We start from the raw sequence: 17,674 nt of genomic DNA, 5'->3' as shown, positions 1-17,674 counted from the left end.
CAGTCCCGGTGTTCTGCTCACATCCCATCTCTATTCACATTAACAGGGATACAAATCCAGAGATGAAAATCCAGGTGTAGTCCCACCTTATTAAATGTTAAAATAGTCATCAATTTACATTTGACTGGATAAGATGTGGATAAAACTGCATCTTGGGAATGAGAATTTGTAATTTTTGACAAAAACATTAATTTGTTCGATAGTTATTTTAAAGCCATTTTAGAAGACAGAGACGTTTTCACTAGCACGACAAGCCAGCTTTCCTAAATTAACACATGGTATTTTACTTATTCAGTCCTGGTTGCCCACAAATGAACTCGGAGCATTCCCTGATGTTAAGAGACTATAAGAACAAACCTCACCCTTTCTCCCCAAAACATCTACTGAAGGATGCTTACAGTCAAGTGTCGAATTTCACCTTAACAATTGACACAAAGGCTGAATGTGCTAAAGCCTTAAAATATGGCCCAAATCACCTAGACTTTCACTTTGAAACAAGGATCTTTTCCTTTCTTGGAAAGGGAGGAGACTAAGTAGGGCTGATTTAGATAATTCAGTTCAACAGAGGACATGTATCTATTCAAAGGAGGCTGTAAACTTACCTCTTTACTGGACAGAGTTGGAGATAGAAAGCCTGATCTAGGCCACTAATTTCAAGAAGTGGTATACCAGCTCACCTAGGAAGTCATCCATCAGGAGCCCAAATGTGCTCAAGCAAACACACTCACACCAGCATCAGCTGGAAGATAACTTTAAAATATCAGGTCCAAAACATTTTCAGAAGACCATTCCAGACGTCTCGCAGTTGCACTTAAGATGTGCCTGATCTAACTGACCATTACTCTTTTTAAAAAGTTCAGAAGACTGCTTAGGTTCAGAATTTCAATTTTTACTTAAAAATTTTACCTTGCTTAAAATGTTGTTACTCAATGGACCACTGTTTACTTGCATGACAGGTACATTCACATATTGCAAATTAGTGCTGTTAGTGCAATGACTGGACTGAAAAATAACTAGTGAATAAGTGAATAGAGGACTGTCCCTTCTCATTCTACCAACTGCAAAAAAAAAAAAAAAAAGTTACCAGAAACCCAGATGCAAATGCATGAAGGGTGAGATTAACAAATCCTTGATTTGGAAATGAATGCTATGGTAAAAAAACTCTCTCCAGACTTACAGATAATTGAGTTTTAAACTAGGTAGAAGTTAGTCTTTTTTTTAGTAATTTACCAACATGAAAAGTTCTAAATGAGAAATCATTTTACTTTCTAAAACCACTGTACAGAGGATTAGAAGAAAATTAAACTACATCAAATTATTTTTTTAAAATTAAGTAAAATAAAAAATGTTTTAAAAAAGAGAGGAAAAAAGGTCAGCGGGAGACTTAAAATATCATTCAGCCCAAGCTTAATATGAAAGATGGAACCAAGGCAATTATCCAGATAATTTATGATGAAAGAAATATCATTTTCAAAATCAATTATTTGGACACCAGGAATAAAAGCAGTTTTGAGATTTGAATTAATGACTTAACAATCCATTTGATCTTGTTAATGTACTACCAGTTTTCAAGGTGACATGGACAAGATCTATTGAACATAATTCTATGTCCTTCATAAACTTCGGGTTTATACCTTTAAAGTCCACCTTTTTTGGCCATTACCTCCAGTCACTCCACCCTCCCTGTCCCCGGCTATGTGCAGTTATCGGGTAGAACCTTTCTGTCAGCTCCACTTTTATCACAGCTTTTCAGCCTACCATTTGGACCCCATCCAGACACTACTTACCTAGCTTTACTATGAAACTCAGAACTCCGAAATTTTTTCCATCACACACAGAACAGGACTGCAATAGCTCCTATTCTGCTAGATACATTTTAACCTTGGTTACATGGTATTCATGTAGCAAATGAAAACTCCCATTTTAGGGCCCATTCATACATAGTTTCACCTTGAAGACACAGTAGCCAGCTCTTTAGTAGGGATATACACTTTAACCCTGACAGCTATTTGCATTTTGCAACATTTTCTGTTTCTGCCTTGGCAGCCTGCCTGTAAACCCATTAGTAACTGCGATGCAAAGAGGTAACCACCTCACAAAATATTTTTAATACCTTTAATTATGAGATCTGATTTGGGAGTGAAACTTCTGTCAGAAAATTCTTGTAAATTATTTTGCTGAAATCCATTTTTCTTGGTATCCCTGTCTTAATTCCACCTGCCTAATCTGAAGCCTGAGGCACAGATATCATGTTCTCTTAAGGCAGAAATCTCTCAGAGATAATAACCCAACCCAAAAGATTTCTACACACCATGTACTACTCTATTATCTCTGTGTAAACAGTACATCGTGTCTGACCCGTAGTAAACCAGTCAGTCACACAAGGCCGTGAACAAACAGAAATGAGAATCCCCCAAACCAATGCATTTCTTCCAGAATTCTCAAGTCATTCCGCCTACAATCTCACTAAAAAGACCAAGCTCTGCCTTGATTCTTCAAAGGTGTTAGCACATGTAGAAATCTAGGGAAGGAGGCTAAATTATGGGTTCAAGCTCAATCCCTCACCGACACAGCTATCCAGTCAGCTACAACTCTGTGACAAGTCTTCAAGATAATACTGTGAAGGTTAAATGTGAAGATCAGTGGTAACATATGTGAAGAATGCGGCATATGGTATGGTAGAAACTTTTAAAATGGCAGCTATATGATTTTTCATTGTTGGACCCCCAATTCAAAGCCCACCCACTCCCACGAAGCAGTAGCGCATAAAAGAAAAGGCAAAAGCCCCAAGGGAGAGAAACCTGGGCTTGAATCTCAAACAAGTTAAATGGAAAAACCTGGTTATGCATTTGGCACATAGTAAGGGCTTAATAAATTGTGGTCATTATCATAACTAGGCCCGAGAATGTCCTGCTTTTACTGTAAAAAGCAAGCTATGTTTCCAACATGACTCTGGCCTTGTGAGTTATCATTTTGAAATGGGGGGAACATAAGCCTGAAGCCCCAGGTGTGTGCAATGTTAAAAGGTCCTGAAGCAAACAGGGCAGGTGTAGGGGACTCCACAGGGAGAGGCTCGGTTGGAGTCACTACCATCCCCGGTGACAATACACCTGATTCCATCTTCTCAAGCCCCGACAGGGATCTAAGGATCCCTGGTTCCTCTCTCCCCTAAAGACTGACTGTTGTGGACCAAAGCTCTCAGACCTCAAGGCTTTCTGTAAACGTCAAATCCACATTCAACGAGCACAGCCATACCACCAGCTTCACAAAGCAAGCCAAGAAGAAATAAAATAAATAAGGGGAAGAGGGACAAAGCCCAGGAGACACCCCATTAGAAATGGGAGAGAGGGACAAGCGTGGTACAAAGCATCAGTCCTAGCAGTCCTAACCAAGAATTCAAAGGACTTCATGCCTCCTTTCTGCCCTCACAGAAATGACCAAAAGTAGCCTATGAAGGATAATTAACATTTCAATTGGAATTTAAGTAAAGCTTTTTTCTTTCATTCATTTCCTCTATCTGCAAACCTGCTTGTCCCTCTCTCCCATCCCTCTGCCCCCATATAAAAATAAACCACCACCACCAAAATAGGGGAGCAAAGTGGAGAGAGAAGACAAATTGGAGCAATCCAGAACTACAAAAAATTTCAAAGTTTTAATCTCCAGCAAATCCATGACTACTAAATTTGAACTGAAAACAGTGTAGCTGTTGTCTTTCTCTCACCCATGGGAAACTGCGAAGCCTTGGAAAATATCAAAAGTCCCAATCAAAATATCTCTAAAACATGGAACATTCCACTAAACCAAACCCTTGACATATTCCATAAAAGTCTGGTCTTAGGTAGAGATAAACATTCACATATATAATCAGAAAAGTGGCAAAAAGATGAAAGTCAGGAGAGGATGCTACTCAGTTCAAAGTACTCTCATTTAACTGTCTGGGGATGGGAAGGCGGCTTTGCGCCCTAGAAGACCAAGGTTTCCTTTAAAAAAGTTACCTTAGGTTTTTAATCCCTCAAATTATCATTTCATAATGAGACATAAGTCTACATGAAAGCACTATGTTTTTTATTTTTATTTTTAATAATTTCAATTTTTAATCAAAGGGCTTTTTATTTTTAATCAAAGCATTATTTTAGCCAGGTGGAAAAGAAAATACTTGAGGTTAGCTTAAAGACCTGTGTACTCCCTCTGCTGGCTCTGAATTTAAAATAAATTCTCAGTTGGCTTCAGGAGCTAAGTTATTAATTTCACTGACTTCTAACAAGGGTGGGGGGAGGTATTCTCCAGCTCCCACAGCTCAACCATCACAAAAGTCTTCAGAGAAATACACATGAAGTTTCAAAATATATACCGAAAGTTGCCAAAGGCATCTCTGCTAGATTTAGTATAGGTTCACTCTAGAGGGAAGCTAATACATTTATCATCTGTTTGGGGGAGGGGGTCAGTACCTGCCTGGGTCTTGCCCCTACTAATGCACCTTACGCTTTTCCTGCTCTGGGCTTGCTCCCCCACTGTTGGACACCCAGGCACACTGGGCCCCATATGGTAACCAGGCTTCTTCCTCTTCACCTCCTACCCACTGGCCCAGCAGGAGAGAATAACTCCAAGGATCACACAGCCCATCAGCAAAGTCAGTTGGTTTTATTTTCCTAATGTTATCCCATAATACGGAGCTGATGCCTTGCAGGGAAAAAGTAACAAGATTAAAACCTCAAAAAAGCCTAAGTGAAAAATGGAACACACTCACCCGAAAAGTCCAGCTTGAAACACATTCCAAGCAAACATTCGTATGTTACCAAGAAGCACTGAAATATCAAAATAAACCTTCCCTTTTCAACTGGGAAAAATGAGATACTGGGAAATGTATTTGTTAAGAATAAAATGGTTAAAGATGAGGTCTGGGCAGTGACGTAATCAGAGCTGAGGTCTCCTAGCATAACTACCAGCCTAAGCCCTAATCAGATGCCTCTAACACAGAAGAGCTTCAGAGCTGCAGAGTGGCCCTGACACAGCCATCTCAAGACTACTTGCTATCTCTTCTTTCTGTATATTTGACTGCTACTTTCTAATTCATAGATGTAAAAATACATCTGGGATTTATGGCCCAAAATGTAGAACATGACAGAAAAGGTACTTAACATTTATACAACAGTTTTTTGTGAATCTTTCTAGATAATTGATAACGTGCATGTCAGGGCTGCTGAAAGAGGGATACACATACATGGGGCAAACCTGATGCCACCTTTCTATTAAGTAAGGAAAGGTCATTCACAAGACCAGGCTTCCCTGAGCTTCTGCGGTGGGTAATGACAGTCACATATGAAGTTTTCAGGAACTTTTACACTAGGAGACACTGCAAAAAAGCCCTGCAGAACATAATTTCACATTTGCACTACACCACACCAACATCAATGCTAGGAGGTCTAGGGCTTATGCCACCTTCATAGTTCCAAGCATCCAAAGGACACATGACATACCTCATTCCTGAGTCATATCATCCCATTTCAGAGTCAAGAGTCCCAGAAAAAGGCCAGCCCCACGTGCTGAGGTCATAATGATGCAAAAATAAAGCAGCTCAAAACATCAGATATGCTTGTGTGTCTAACAGACACATTCCCTGATTTCAAGGCTCTTACACCACACTTCGGAATATACAATAGTCTTGGAAAAATGACAAAAGAAACAGGCAGGAGTCATGGGGTGGGCACGGCAGTGTAGGATTGAAAGAGAAGGTGTTGTCGGCAACGTGAGCTGACAACACTGACAAGAATGCTAAAAGAGAAACTGAGCTACACTAGTGCTAAAAGTCAGCCTAGGAGGTGGGGCAAAGGAGAGCAAAAAAACCTCAGAGCTTGCAGGAATTGAGGCGAACAGCTATGAAACCACAATGGGTAACAGCAGACACTGTAGAACAGGGGGCTCTTTGGTCTCCTGCAGACACACTCTTAAAACTCCACACTTCTGTTAGCTGTGTGACCACGAGCCGGTCGGTCACTCACAAAGGCCTCTGGCCTGTCTCCTCACCTGTAAAATAAAGCAGTTAAATGATCTTTAAGACCTCTTAGTTCTGAATTAGGCAAGAAGCGTTGCAGGTAACTCAGCTATAGAAGGCTCCATGCCCAATCCACAGGAAGGCCAGTTCACAGCTGGTCCCAGAAGACAGTTTCCCAGCAGTTCAGGGTCACAGATGTGCTCAATCAAGTCTAAGCCAGGTGGACTCGGAAAAGCTCAAACTTCTCCCAAACAGACCCAATCTACAGGAGTCATGTTACAGTGATCTGGCATCTCCAAAGCAAGCTCAAAATGATCTGCAGAGAGTTGAAGATGGGTTCCAAGTCAGAGCCCAAAACCAACCTTGCAATTTGCCAGTAATTCCTCTGCAGAAAGCTGAAGCACTGAAGAAAGCAGAAGTACAGATGTGAAAAAGGCAAAGAGAATGTACGACAAAGACAGGTTCACAAAGCATGGCTCTTCATGTTCATTTTCTGTCTTTCCCTATTAGAATGTAAACTCCTGAGAACTGGAAACTTATCTGCCTTGTGCTACTACTATGTCCCTGGGGCCTGGAAGAATGCCTTGCGAACAGTATGCCTTCAATAAAATATGTGCTGAATGAACGAAATGGCATGTGATACAAATGTTAAAAAGGATTTTATCTTTCTAATCTTTTACTCACTTACTGTAAAACAGGCTGTAACTCCCACTGACACTTACCTTCTTTCATACATATGATCTCCAGCTCCTTCCATAGGAGCAGAAAGCCAAGGTCACTCTTCACGGCCGCTCAATTACGGAGGAAGTTAAAACTGAGGCAAAAAATGAGGAGTCAAGGATTAAGTCTACTCCTATATCTGGGACCCTGTCATGTGAAGCATCAGCAGCGGCATGCAGGGTACCCCATCCAAACACACAGGCCTAGACACCAGTATCTTTGCACTTTTGTCAAGATCTTTGGATGGATGATGTCTGCTAAACTTTTCCCAGATCAAGTAAATGACTTTGAAGTGGGACAAGGCCTCTTCATTAATTTCCCAAATAAAAACACCTGCAGGTTTTAAGAAAGGCTCACAAGCAGGGTATTAAAAAGTTTAACCACAAGATGTTCTTCTATGGTGCCGTTTCTTAAAATAGAACCCTCCTAAAATCTCCTAAAAATAAGCTTGCTGTAGTTTCATTTCATTTTCTATGAAGGAGATAAACATATCGAAGCAACTTCATTTTTAAAGAGCCTCTCGATTATATGGGGCTCACACATCAAAGTCTACAAAGGGACAATTTTCTTCATTGCATAGGTCAATGACACAGCTTTGAAAAAGAGGAAAAACGGTCCCCCTTGTATATGCTGCCATAGAAAGAGGAAGTATATTAGCTGAGAATCACTGACGAAGACAGTACTGCCAAAGGAAATTACAGAACAGCATTTTGGCAACAGGGCCCAAGCAGAAGGCAGATTCTTCAGACAAGGCCATAACTGGCCCTTAATTCAGAATTACTGAAAAGGTGACTGATGTCATAATTCAAGCCAGCAAGGAGTTATTATGATTTTGACACTGTGAAATTAAAAAAATTTCTAATAAGGCTGCTGTTAAAATAGTATTTTCTTAATACAGTACTTTGAAAGGGAACTGGATGCATAATGTAAAGCACTGGAACTGTGAGGACATAACTAGGCATTACGTGGCAGGTCAGCCCTTATCTCTTACCTTGGAGAAAAGCTATAAAAGTACATTTTCTTACATGAAGGAAGACAGTCTTCTACAGGATCCTCCTCTACAGAAGCAGCAGAAGTCTCCAAACAGTATTCTACATTTGTGAAATTGTGGAAACCACAGAAACTCATGGCTGCCTAAAGTGATCCTGCTGTGGCCGTGGAAAATGCAGATGTAAAAGTATGGGGGGGGGGCAGTAAGTGGAAAAGAGGCCACACCCAGGTAACCCCTGGCATTCTAGAGATTAAAGGTGTTCCTATGTAAACTGAGGTCTCCCCAAGGCAGGAATGACTAAGAGGACTCACCAGTTCAATTACAGGTGTAGTGCAAGAAGCTTAATCGAAATGAAAGGAAATGGAACCTTTTCCCCTCCTAACCACATGTGATTATTCATTTCTACTTACATGCCCAAGGTAGGGGAACCTGTGAGATAGTCATCACGCTCATGGCACAGCACTCATCTGACAAACGTAAGTTAGTTAACCGAGAGCTTCCTCCTTTTAAGAAAATGCCATCTTTTTCACCACTTTTATCGCTTCATGGTCCCTAGGCATGTATGCCGATACACACTGGACAGCTCTGCATACGTGAATACCCTCAGAGTGATACCCTCAGCCTCTGTCAGTATTTGTCTAAGCTTCCTCCGAGGCTGTAATAATAACCAAGATGTTTTTAGATTGAGATGCAAATGTGCTTTTTCAGAAAAGCAACTTCTATTCATGATTACCCTTTTCTGAGTAAAAAAGATCAATGTAAAGGGGGAAGTGGCGTGATGAATAACGCCCTCTAGAACTGTGAGTTCTAATCATCTCTGTAGTGACCAGCTATGCGGAGCTGCTCTTCACTTATAAAATAAGGGGACTGGGCCAGATCATCAAACCTTATCCGGGCTATACATTAGAATCATCTGAGAAACTTAAAAAAAAAACAAAAGAAAAAACAAAGAAAGAAAAACAGCAATGCAAAACTACACATAGGTCCAATTAAATCAGATTCTCTGGGTATTGGGGTGTGTGTGTGTGTTTAAGCTGCCCAGGTGTGTGTGTGTGTGTTTAAGCTGCCCAGGTGATTCTAACATGCAGCTAGGGCTTGAAAAACCACTGGTCTAGATTCTGATCTTCAAGGCCCCTTTCCTAATTATTTTCATCTAGGACCTAAGGATGATAATTCTGGTTAAAGGATCTCATAATCCAATGAAGTAAGGCCTAGTCCTTCTATTCTGTGCCCTACACGCACACAGGACTGGAGTGGCTAACCTGAATTCTAGACATTTTCAGAAATTATAAACCCTAATGCACAACTCAGAATGAAAATAGTGTGGTTTAAATGCACATGCATACTTTCAAAATGACTAATCACTGTAGGAATCAACTCCTGAAACTTGGACTCTCCTGGAAATGGGTCACAATTAGCTCTTGACCTCTCCCTTTCCCTCTTCTTCCACCCCCACTAAACCACGAGCACAAAAAGGTTGGCTATTAGTCATAATCAGAGTATGAGACAGCCCCAGTTTCAAAGGGCCTTCTCCATCATCAAAGATTTGGAAGTTCCTGCATGGTTGCTTCTTTTGATGAAGGTAATCTTACAAAAGCTCTTTAACCAAATAATATCCCAACAGTGTCCAAGGATTGGTTGTCATGAGCTAGAAATAAAACTTGTGTAAAACTTAAAAAAAAACAGAAAATGCGTGTCCTGTATTAAATACATTAAGCCTGAGAATTTCAATTTACAATATTTCATAAGGTTCTAAAGAGAGATCAGATAACAGGGAAAGAAAAATGAAACCATGAGACAAAAAAAAAAAGGTTATGACATAAAACCACAAAGTTATGACTAGGCCTAAAAGCTCTATTGTAAGTCCTGCAAGCTATACAAAAACATAACTAGCTAAGTTTCAATTCATGGCTACTTTTGGTAATACCACTTTCTCATGTAAATCCTCTAAAAACTCAAATGTTATTAAATGATTATTATTTAAATTATAAACATAATAATAAGATGGTATTTGTGACATTAAATTACTTTTGTGATCTTAAAAATCATTGGAAAGATGAAAGCCCTATGTTAACTTCTTAACTGAATGAAAAGTTAATTAACTTTTAAATAACAGATTCTCTGCACCAAATTCAAAACATATGGGACCAAACGTATGTGAGATATATGAAAAATACTCCCAACTCTCAAATCCATCTTCTTGGGTCATGTAAATGCACCCCTTTCTGACACAGTATGTAGAGATTAACCACTACCATCCACTCTAAAAGGTGTAACATTAGCACTGCTTTGAAATGGAACTCGCACTCTTTCTATAAACAGTCCTTGAATCACACAAGTGGCATTTCTTTGAAAAGCAGCAAAGTCAAATCAAATATAAGATTCATAATATGTCAGGGCATTTTGCTAAAGGAAATGAGACAGATCTGTGGAATAGGATCAAAGCACATGTTTTGCTTTTAAGGTATGCAAACTAGGCTTCTCCACATCGAGCCATTAAAAAGACAAGGGCTCTTTCTGCAAGGTTTTTCTTAAAGTAAATTAAAACATTCAGTACACTATATCTTCAGCATTTCATATACAGGCTCCTCTCCGGTGCTCAGTTCTCCACCAAGGTTAAACTGTTCTCATTTCCTACACCTGCTGGAGGCCAAGAAGACACAACTCCCCTAAGACAATGAAGGAACAGAAGGAGGAAGCAACTACTTCTCTCTCAAAAAAAAAAAAAAAAAAAAAAAGCTAAATTGCAACTAGAAGTAAATGATAAGAGATGTCTACCTCCATCAATGCAGAACTCTCTTTCACCCAATACTGACACATTCCTATCTTGGCGAAAGGGGCCAAGGGCGGGTGGGGTGCCCAGGAAGATCAAAGAGACTGGATATCAGCAGCCCAGCAGGGGCAGAGGAGTTAATCTCTTTGGATACCCAACTGCAGGAAGTCATTACATCATAGCCTTTCCACACCTCTCTCCCTACCACGTGTCCCGTGCCCCAAGAGGCTGGAAAGGATCAGTATAGAGTCTCTTTCAGGTCCACTTTTAGGCAGAAGCCATTACCGCTCGGCCCTGCCCCCAAACCTCCCTCCCTCCCTCCGGCGCAAATGAAACGCAGGCCGGGAGTCCATCATACCTGCACCCCTCCCTCCCCCACCCACGCAATCAGGGCAAGGACCCAGGGGCCGCCAGTCCGCGCTGAGGTGGCAGGGCTGGCCCGTTTCTGGCCTCATAATATTATAAGCTATTCGGGGGCAGGCCTCCTGGGGCGACAGCTCCGAGGAATAAGGGAGTCAATTACAGGTAAGGAAAAGGCGACGGCCAGGAAAAGGTTTGTCACCATTGTGTCTTGAACGGAATCGATGCGCCCATGAGAAACTTCGTCCCAAGGACTTCATCTAGCGAGTGACGACGCACCAAGGTCCTGAGACCGACTGAAAGCCACAATACCCCGACCCGGCACGCAGCCCATACACTCCCCACGCGCCTTCGCTCCATACGCAGCGCCCTCGCCGCCCACCCTCTATGCTTAACTCCTTCCCAAAGTTGGTCGCGGACCTACCTCGTCGACGCCGTCCGGGGAAATCAGCACATTTACTCCGGTCCGTCTGTCTTTCCCTCGCCGGCGTCCCTGACCCCCTCTCTCACCTAGCTGGCCCGAGGCTTCCCCAGGGGCCTCCTTCCCTCCCTCCGCGGCCGTCCCCTGGTACCCTCCTCCCGGCGTCACACAGAACCCTCACAGCCTCACCGCGAAGGCTCCCGCTGCCAACCCCTCTCCCTGGCGCCCGCAGGCGCGCTCCGACGACTCCAGGGCGCGTCTCGCGCTGTGCAGGAGGCCCGGCGGTCTAGCCGCCCGCCGGGTGGGTACGCACCTTCCAGCCGGCAGAGCTGTTGCTGTCGCCCTTATCCTTGAAGTAGGGCACGCAGCGCACCATCCACTCGTAGATCTGGGACAGGGTGAGCCGTTTGTCCGGGGAGCTCTCAATGGCGCGGGTGATCAGGTCCGCGTAGGACAGGTTCCCCCAGGCGTTCCGCCGCGACGAGCACTTCCTCGGCTGCCCGGAGCCCCCGGGCGCCCCCGGTTGCGGCAGTGGCAGCGGCTGCTGAGGCTGCAGCGGCGTCTGCGTTGCCCCGCTCTGCGCACCCGCCGCGGGGGGAAGCCCGGACCCGGGGTCCTGCCCTCCAGGAGCCAGCAGCCGAGCCGAGTCCTCAAGGAGCAGCCCGGAGCCCAGCGTGCTGCCCCCGCCGCCGCCGATCGCCATGGCCGAGCTGGCCCTGCCGCCACCGTCCTCGTCGTCTTCATCGTCCTCCTCCTCGGGGATCATGGAGTCGGCGGCCGCCTCCCCCGAGGGCTTGGCGGGGCTCGCCTGGAGCTCCGGCCTCTGCAGGGGCCACGTACACGAGCGCGGCCGGCTCTGAGGTTCAAATTCGGGGTCCAGCTCCACTTCGAGCGGAGAGAGCGGGGCCGGGGAGGCCGGTACCTCTGCCATCTTCGCCGCCCGCCCGCGGCTCGGGCTCTCGCACTCTTCTCTCCCGCCCGGGCGGGGTACGGCGGGGGAGGGACGGGGGCGCCGCGAAGGCTCCCGGGCGCCGCCGCTGCCGCCGCCGCCTGGAGAAGCACGAGAAGGGAGAAAGAGAGTTGGTTATCCCGGGCTGGAGACCAGCGCTCGGCGAGTCCGCGCTCGGCGAGTCCTCGCCTGCCGCCGCCGCCGCCGCCTCCGAACCGCGCCGCGCCCGCCTCCCAGGAACAGGCAGACCTGGAGACGTGCGAACCTGGCGCAGCAGACGCCGCCCCCTGGCCTGGCCACTGGGGAGATGAGAACGAATCGACGGCCGCACCCGGGGCAGCCCCCTCCCCTCGCCGCCGCCGCCGGATCCGCAGGTCTCTCCTGGGCTAGGTGGCTGGGCGGGGAGCAGAGAAGGGGGAGGGGAAAGGGGAAGGGGAGGGGGAGGGGCGCGGGCCGCGCCTTTAAAACGCGCGGCAGCTGGGGCCGGTGCAGCCCCGCCGCGGAAAGAGCCCGCGACGGAGGCGAGCGGGCGTGCGTTTGTTTATGTTTCGCTCCGGCCCGCTCAAGTGCCACCCGCGGCGCTGCCGCCGAAGTCTGTGGCGTCATCGGCTCTCCTCCCCTTCCCCAGCCCTGCAGCCTCCTCGACCCTTCTGTCGCCCCCACCCACCCAGGAGAGGGGCCCGAGCCCGGGGACGGTGCGGGCAGCTGCTCTCTTGCTTTCTCGCCCGCGGGCCGAAAGGGCGAACGTGGGTACGAGCGCAGACTGGCCCGTCACTTGCAAAAAAAAAAAAAACAGAAAAGACGGAAAGAACGGGGGGTGGGTGGTGCAGAAAGCTCGGCGGTGTTCACAACCGGTCGAGCCGGGCAGAAACCGCCACTTCGGGGTTTGTGTGGTTTATTTTCTCGTGGACGTGGTGCCCTCCGCCCCCCCCCCCCCACTCCAAGGATGGGGGGAGGGGCCAAATCGGAGCATAAATCTTCCAACAGGTCGAGAAGCGCCGAGTCTCCCGGGCTGCAAGAAAACCCGGGCCAGCACGTTCATCACCTCCTTGCTCCCGCTGCTGCCATCTTGATAGTCCCCCTTCACTCAAGTCCTCTAAAAACACTAGCGGGAGAGGGGGGTGCGCACACCGAGTCACAGGGAGGGAAAAGGGAAGCGCCTGGCCCAGCTCGGAAGCAGATCCGGAGTCACTGGGAAGGCGGCCGCCCCGCTGCACAGCTCCGGCGCCTACCTCGGTTCCTTCCCTTCAGGGGCGAGGGGGGAGGACGCACAATCCCGCGCGGGCCCAGGGCACGGCGAGGAGGGGGCGCGCAGCCTGGGCTAGGAAGAGACGCTCCGGCCGTCGCCGCAGCGTGCCCGAGGAGCCGCCTGTCAGCCTGCGTGCCGCCACCTTCCACATTCCTCCTCTCCAGCGAGCAGGGCGGCCGCAGCAGCAGCAGCACAAAGTTATAGACACACGCAGGGAGCCTCAACCTAGGCTGACGGCGGGCGGGTCCCCGCCCAGGGGGAGGGCTGGGGCGGCGAGCCCGGGTGTACTGGTGCGTGTGTGTGTGTGTGCGCGCGCGCGTGTGTGCACGCCGGCTCGTATGCATGTGTGTGTGTGTGTTCGCGCGCGCGCCTCCCGGCCCCGTGGGGGTGCGGGCGTGGGTGTCGAGGCGCGCGCCGCAGGCGGAGACCACGGGCTCCCGCAGTCATCCCGGCGGGACTGTTCCTCACTCCCCAAGGGCCTCAAAGACAATAAGGCGCGGCGCACGCTTTGCGAGGAGGGGGCGGTGGGAGCGCCGAGCCCCAAACGCTCCAAGGACCGCAGTCGCGTGGCCTCAGTCCAGGCAAGGCGCTTGGCACCTGAGGTCCCCGGCATGCGCGTCCACCCGCCGGGCCCTGTGTCCGCCCTGGTGTCCGGTTTCCCGCTAGAACCGGACACCTGGTAATATCCGAGATAAGATGCTGACCGCAGATGGCAAGTTACCTCGGCGTGGAAATACTGGTAAGCGAGAATGTTAGTGCCTACAGAAGTTCGATAAACTGACGCCCGCAGATCTGATCAGGCACGGGAAGGTTTTCACTGAGTGACTTACCTTGGATGCTCGACCACAATCATTTTTAACTTTCAATGGGTTTCATGGCAAAGGAGGCAAAAGTATAAGTAATTCAGAAGTAAAGCAAATTCTTGCCCATCCTTAAACGCAAGAGCAAATACCGAGCACTAGTGAATGGGAAATATGAGTCTGATTTTTAAATGAGGGCGAGACAAACGTTGTGCGTTTTTCACTTTTTAAGAGCTATTCCTTTAGGTTTAGAAGATCTTCACAAGTCTTTATCCTACAATCCGTGCCCAAATGGTTTATTCGTGCACTAAGAAGGCACTATTTGCAACATGCACAGTCTTTCCACTTAGGTTCTTAAATATCCCATCCCCCTCTTCCCCGCCCCCCCCCCCCGCCCAAGAAAATCCTTCTAAGTCACTGGAAATATTTTAGGAGACGAGGGAGCGGGCTCCGCAACAACACCATACACAAAAAGGACCAGCAGAGTGTATGAAGGAGCCCGCCCACCCGGACGGCTCCGGGCTTTGCGCAGGGCCCGTCACTCAAGTGACGCACGGCCCCGCCCCTGCACCAAGCTAGTTCGACGCGTACAAACAGATGATGTCATTGTATCCACACGCGCGTGACCAGGGGGCTCTGCGCCGCGCCGCCATTCGCTGTGCCGCTTACCCGTCAAGCCACACCGCGCGCTGACTGGCCGCGGCCACCAAGCTCCAGGCCGCAGACGCCCCTCTCCGCCCCCTGCTCCCCCAGCAAATAATAAACAATCGAGTAAAATTCTAAAGAAGGGAGGAGGGAAGGGAGGAGAAGAAGGGGAGAACTAGAAGCAAATTCCTCGCTTGCAGACAGTGGGAGGGTTAAAAGGGGGGATGCGAGAGGACGGGGGACGGAGGGAGCAAACCTGGGGCGACAGATCCTGCCGCGGTGAGGAGGAGTCGGAGGAGGAAAGTTGTAGAGCGCTGCCCTATGCGCGCCTTTAAGTGTGGGGGCGCTAGGACCCGGGAGCGGCCGGGCTCGGGGCTCGGGGGCGGGGCGCGACGAGGAAGGGGGAGGAGACCAGCAACGCCTGGGCGGCGCGGGCGGAGTCGGTCGACACGTGCGGGAGGAGGGCGGGCGCGCGCCTCTCAGGCCCGCCCGGGGCGCGCGGCACCAGCAGTGCGCGCGCTTGTTTACCAGCGCACGTGGGTGTTATTTTTAAATGGAATGTTGTGCTGGCAGCACCGCGGAGTGGCTGGCGCGTGGGGCCGCCTGCGCTGGCTGGGGGACGCGGAAGGGCCAGCTCTGTGGCCTCTCTAGGTTCTGTTCCCTGCTTCCCCGGGCGCGAGGCCATCTCCACTGCGCGCCTCTAAGCGTGGCCAGTGGCTCTGGCCGAGGAGCCTAATGACGAGTTTCATGCTCAGTCCAAAGAACAAGGGAGACTCAGTGTTCCCGCCGTTCCCGCCGCGGAACGCTGTCGCCTTTGCGCCGTGGCTTGGCTTCTGCATTCGTATTCCGGGAACAAAGCCACCTTCCTCTCTTTGCCCTGGAGGCCGCACCAGGCCGGGCGGCACACAAACTCGCTGGCCTACACTCGCCATCTCCGAGGTGCACTCTCACACCTTTCGTGGTTTGTGCCTTGGTTTCCTTACTCCGTCCGACCTAGTCCACACGTTCCTGTCTCCTGGGCTCTGCCCGCGTACAAATGCGCTTCTGCTACTTAGGGCTGTCTTTGAAAAGGAAAGTCTGGGGGAAAAGTCTGATGGCCAGCGGCTCTTCTCCTCTTCCCTGGGCCTGACGCCTCTTGGAAGCCTCGGATTTGCATTTGGTTTACGGCCTCACAGTGGGGACAGTGGTGTGAGACGTCAGCTCTCAGCTTCAGGTGCCCATGCTTTGGGGATCCAGTGGGTTCAGAGCATATTACCCAGGGTCTGGTATTCAGTTGTGCAAGAAGAATCGGGAGGAAAGATCACCCAGGGATTTGCACAAGATCCAAACAACTTTACGTTGTTTGTTTTAAATACTTATTAGCACACTGTAAAAGAAATGCACACTTTTTCTTCCATAAAGCGAAGCAATCGTTTGTCATTAGCGTGCAGATTTGCAGAAGTAGAAAGAATGTGTTTACACTGGCTGGGCTCTCGGCCATTAGATTTTCACTATAAACATGTTGGGTGTCCATTTACATATCCCAAGGGCATTAAAAAAATGGTTGAGTTAAAGATTCTGTAGATTAAATTAGCACATTTATGTATTAATTGACCACCATCCCAGTGAGGGATGGGGACAGTGACATGATAAAGCCATTTCCTTCAAAGAGTTTACTGTCTTAATTGGGAGGTTAAGACATTAAAAAAAAAAATACTTCAAGAGTTTAAAAGCAGTACCAGGCAAATACAGGAAGTCACACATTTAGTGCTGGATAAGTTTCAAATGAGCTGAGGATCAAAAATTCAGATGGCAATGACTATAAACATTCAGCTTTGTAAATGTTCATTTACCGAAAGAATTTGCCCTTGTAATTTGTCCCAGTGAGCAAACCTTTGAGAACTATTTTCTCATAGATTCTCTTTTGGCCTGAAATTGCCTTGACTTTTGCCTTCCATTTATAGAACTTCTTGGGTCCTCTCTATTTCTTCCCACCACCCTTTTTTCGTTTTTCCCTCAAAACTTTTTGATGTAGGAAAGCCAAGTAAGTATGGTTGTTAATTGAAAAGTAAAAGCAAACACCAGCATTGCCTTTGAGGTATAATTTTTGGTTAAAACTTCCCCAACTTCTTGACTAATTTTATTCCCTGTGTATTCCAACAAATGATTTAAGATGGTAGCTGTCCAGTCCATTTTTCTATTTGTTCACTGGTAAATTCTTTTTTTTTTTTTTTTACCTGAATAAGCAGAGTAAATTCCCCATTTCAAACACCTGGTTTGAAATATCTAGGCTGAAACACCTCAACCTCTGAACCACCACTCAGTCCCATGCCCAGTTCTCCTTGCTCCCAGCTCCACTGGAGTCTCCCTCTGACTCCAGAGCTCAAAACCCAAGAACTGAACATGCTGTCTCTTGGCAAATGCTCGTTTTCCTCTTGGATTGACTTCCATGTCCATCTCAACAATGAAAACAGGAAACAAAAATATAGCACAAACATCCTAACAAATATGCAAGCCTGCAGGAAGGAAGCAGGATCCCCAATATTTAGGTCTGTACCCACTCTCCATCCTGGGTGTGACACCCTCGCTAGTCCCTCCAGCTGCCTCCCCACTTATTTATTGAACACTGTGTACCAAAGAGCTTTCAGCTTTGACTTGTCCTTTGGAGTGTCATTCCAGACAGGTTTCATCACTACCCTCTGAGTATCCGTGGCTCCTGCTGCTCTACCCCAGAGTGTGTCACTCTGCCTTCTCCAGGAGTGACAGGCTTAGCAAAGCCTCCCCAGGTCATTACA

At 47.7% G+C, this 17,674-nt stretch overlaps 1 protein-coding gene across 3 annotated transcripts in view; it reads right to left on the bottom strand.

Moving 5' to 3' along the window:
- FOXO3 (forkhead box O3) overlaps positions 1-15,234 on the bottom strand; it is a 119,104-nt gene extending 103,870 nt beyond the window's left edge. Inside the window, exon 1 of one of the 3 annotated variants that reach the window (XM_077162576.1) lies at positions 15,157-15,234. Coding sequence is in view for 1 of the 3 variants with exons in the window: in XM_077162570.1 (XP_077018685.1) it covers positions 11,571-12,188 (618 nt within the window). In the remaining 2 variants the exon portion in view is untranslated. Of the gene's footprint in view, positions 1-11,260; positions 11,406-11,570; positions 12,269-15,156 lie in introns of those variants that run through there. The other 2 variants (XM_077162570.1, XM_077162578.1) reach the window with 2 other exon arrangements.
- Between the last annotated feature and the right edge of the window lie 2,440 nt (positions 15,235-17,674).

This window comes from Tamandua tetradactyla, chromosome 5, assembly GCF_023851605.1.
Source record: "Tamandua tetradactyla isolate mTamTet1 chromosome 5, mTamTet1.pri, whole genome shotgun sequence".
NCBI classification, from domain to species: domain Eukaryota; kingdom Metazoa; phylum Chordata; class Mammalia; order Pilosa; family Myrmecophagidae; genus Tamandua; species Tamandua tetradactyla.
This window is presented reverse-complemented; position numbering and strand designations above follow the sequence as displayed.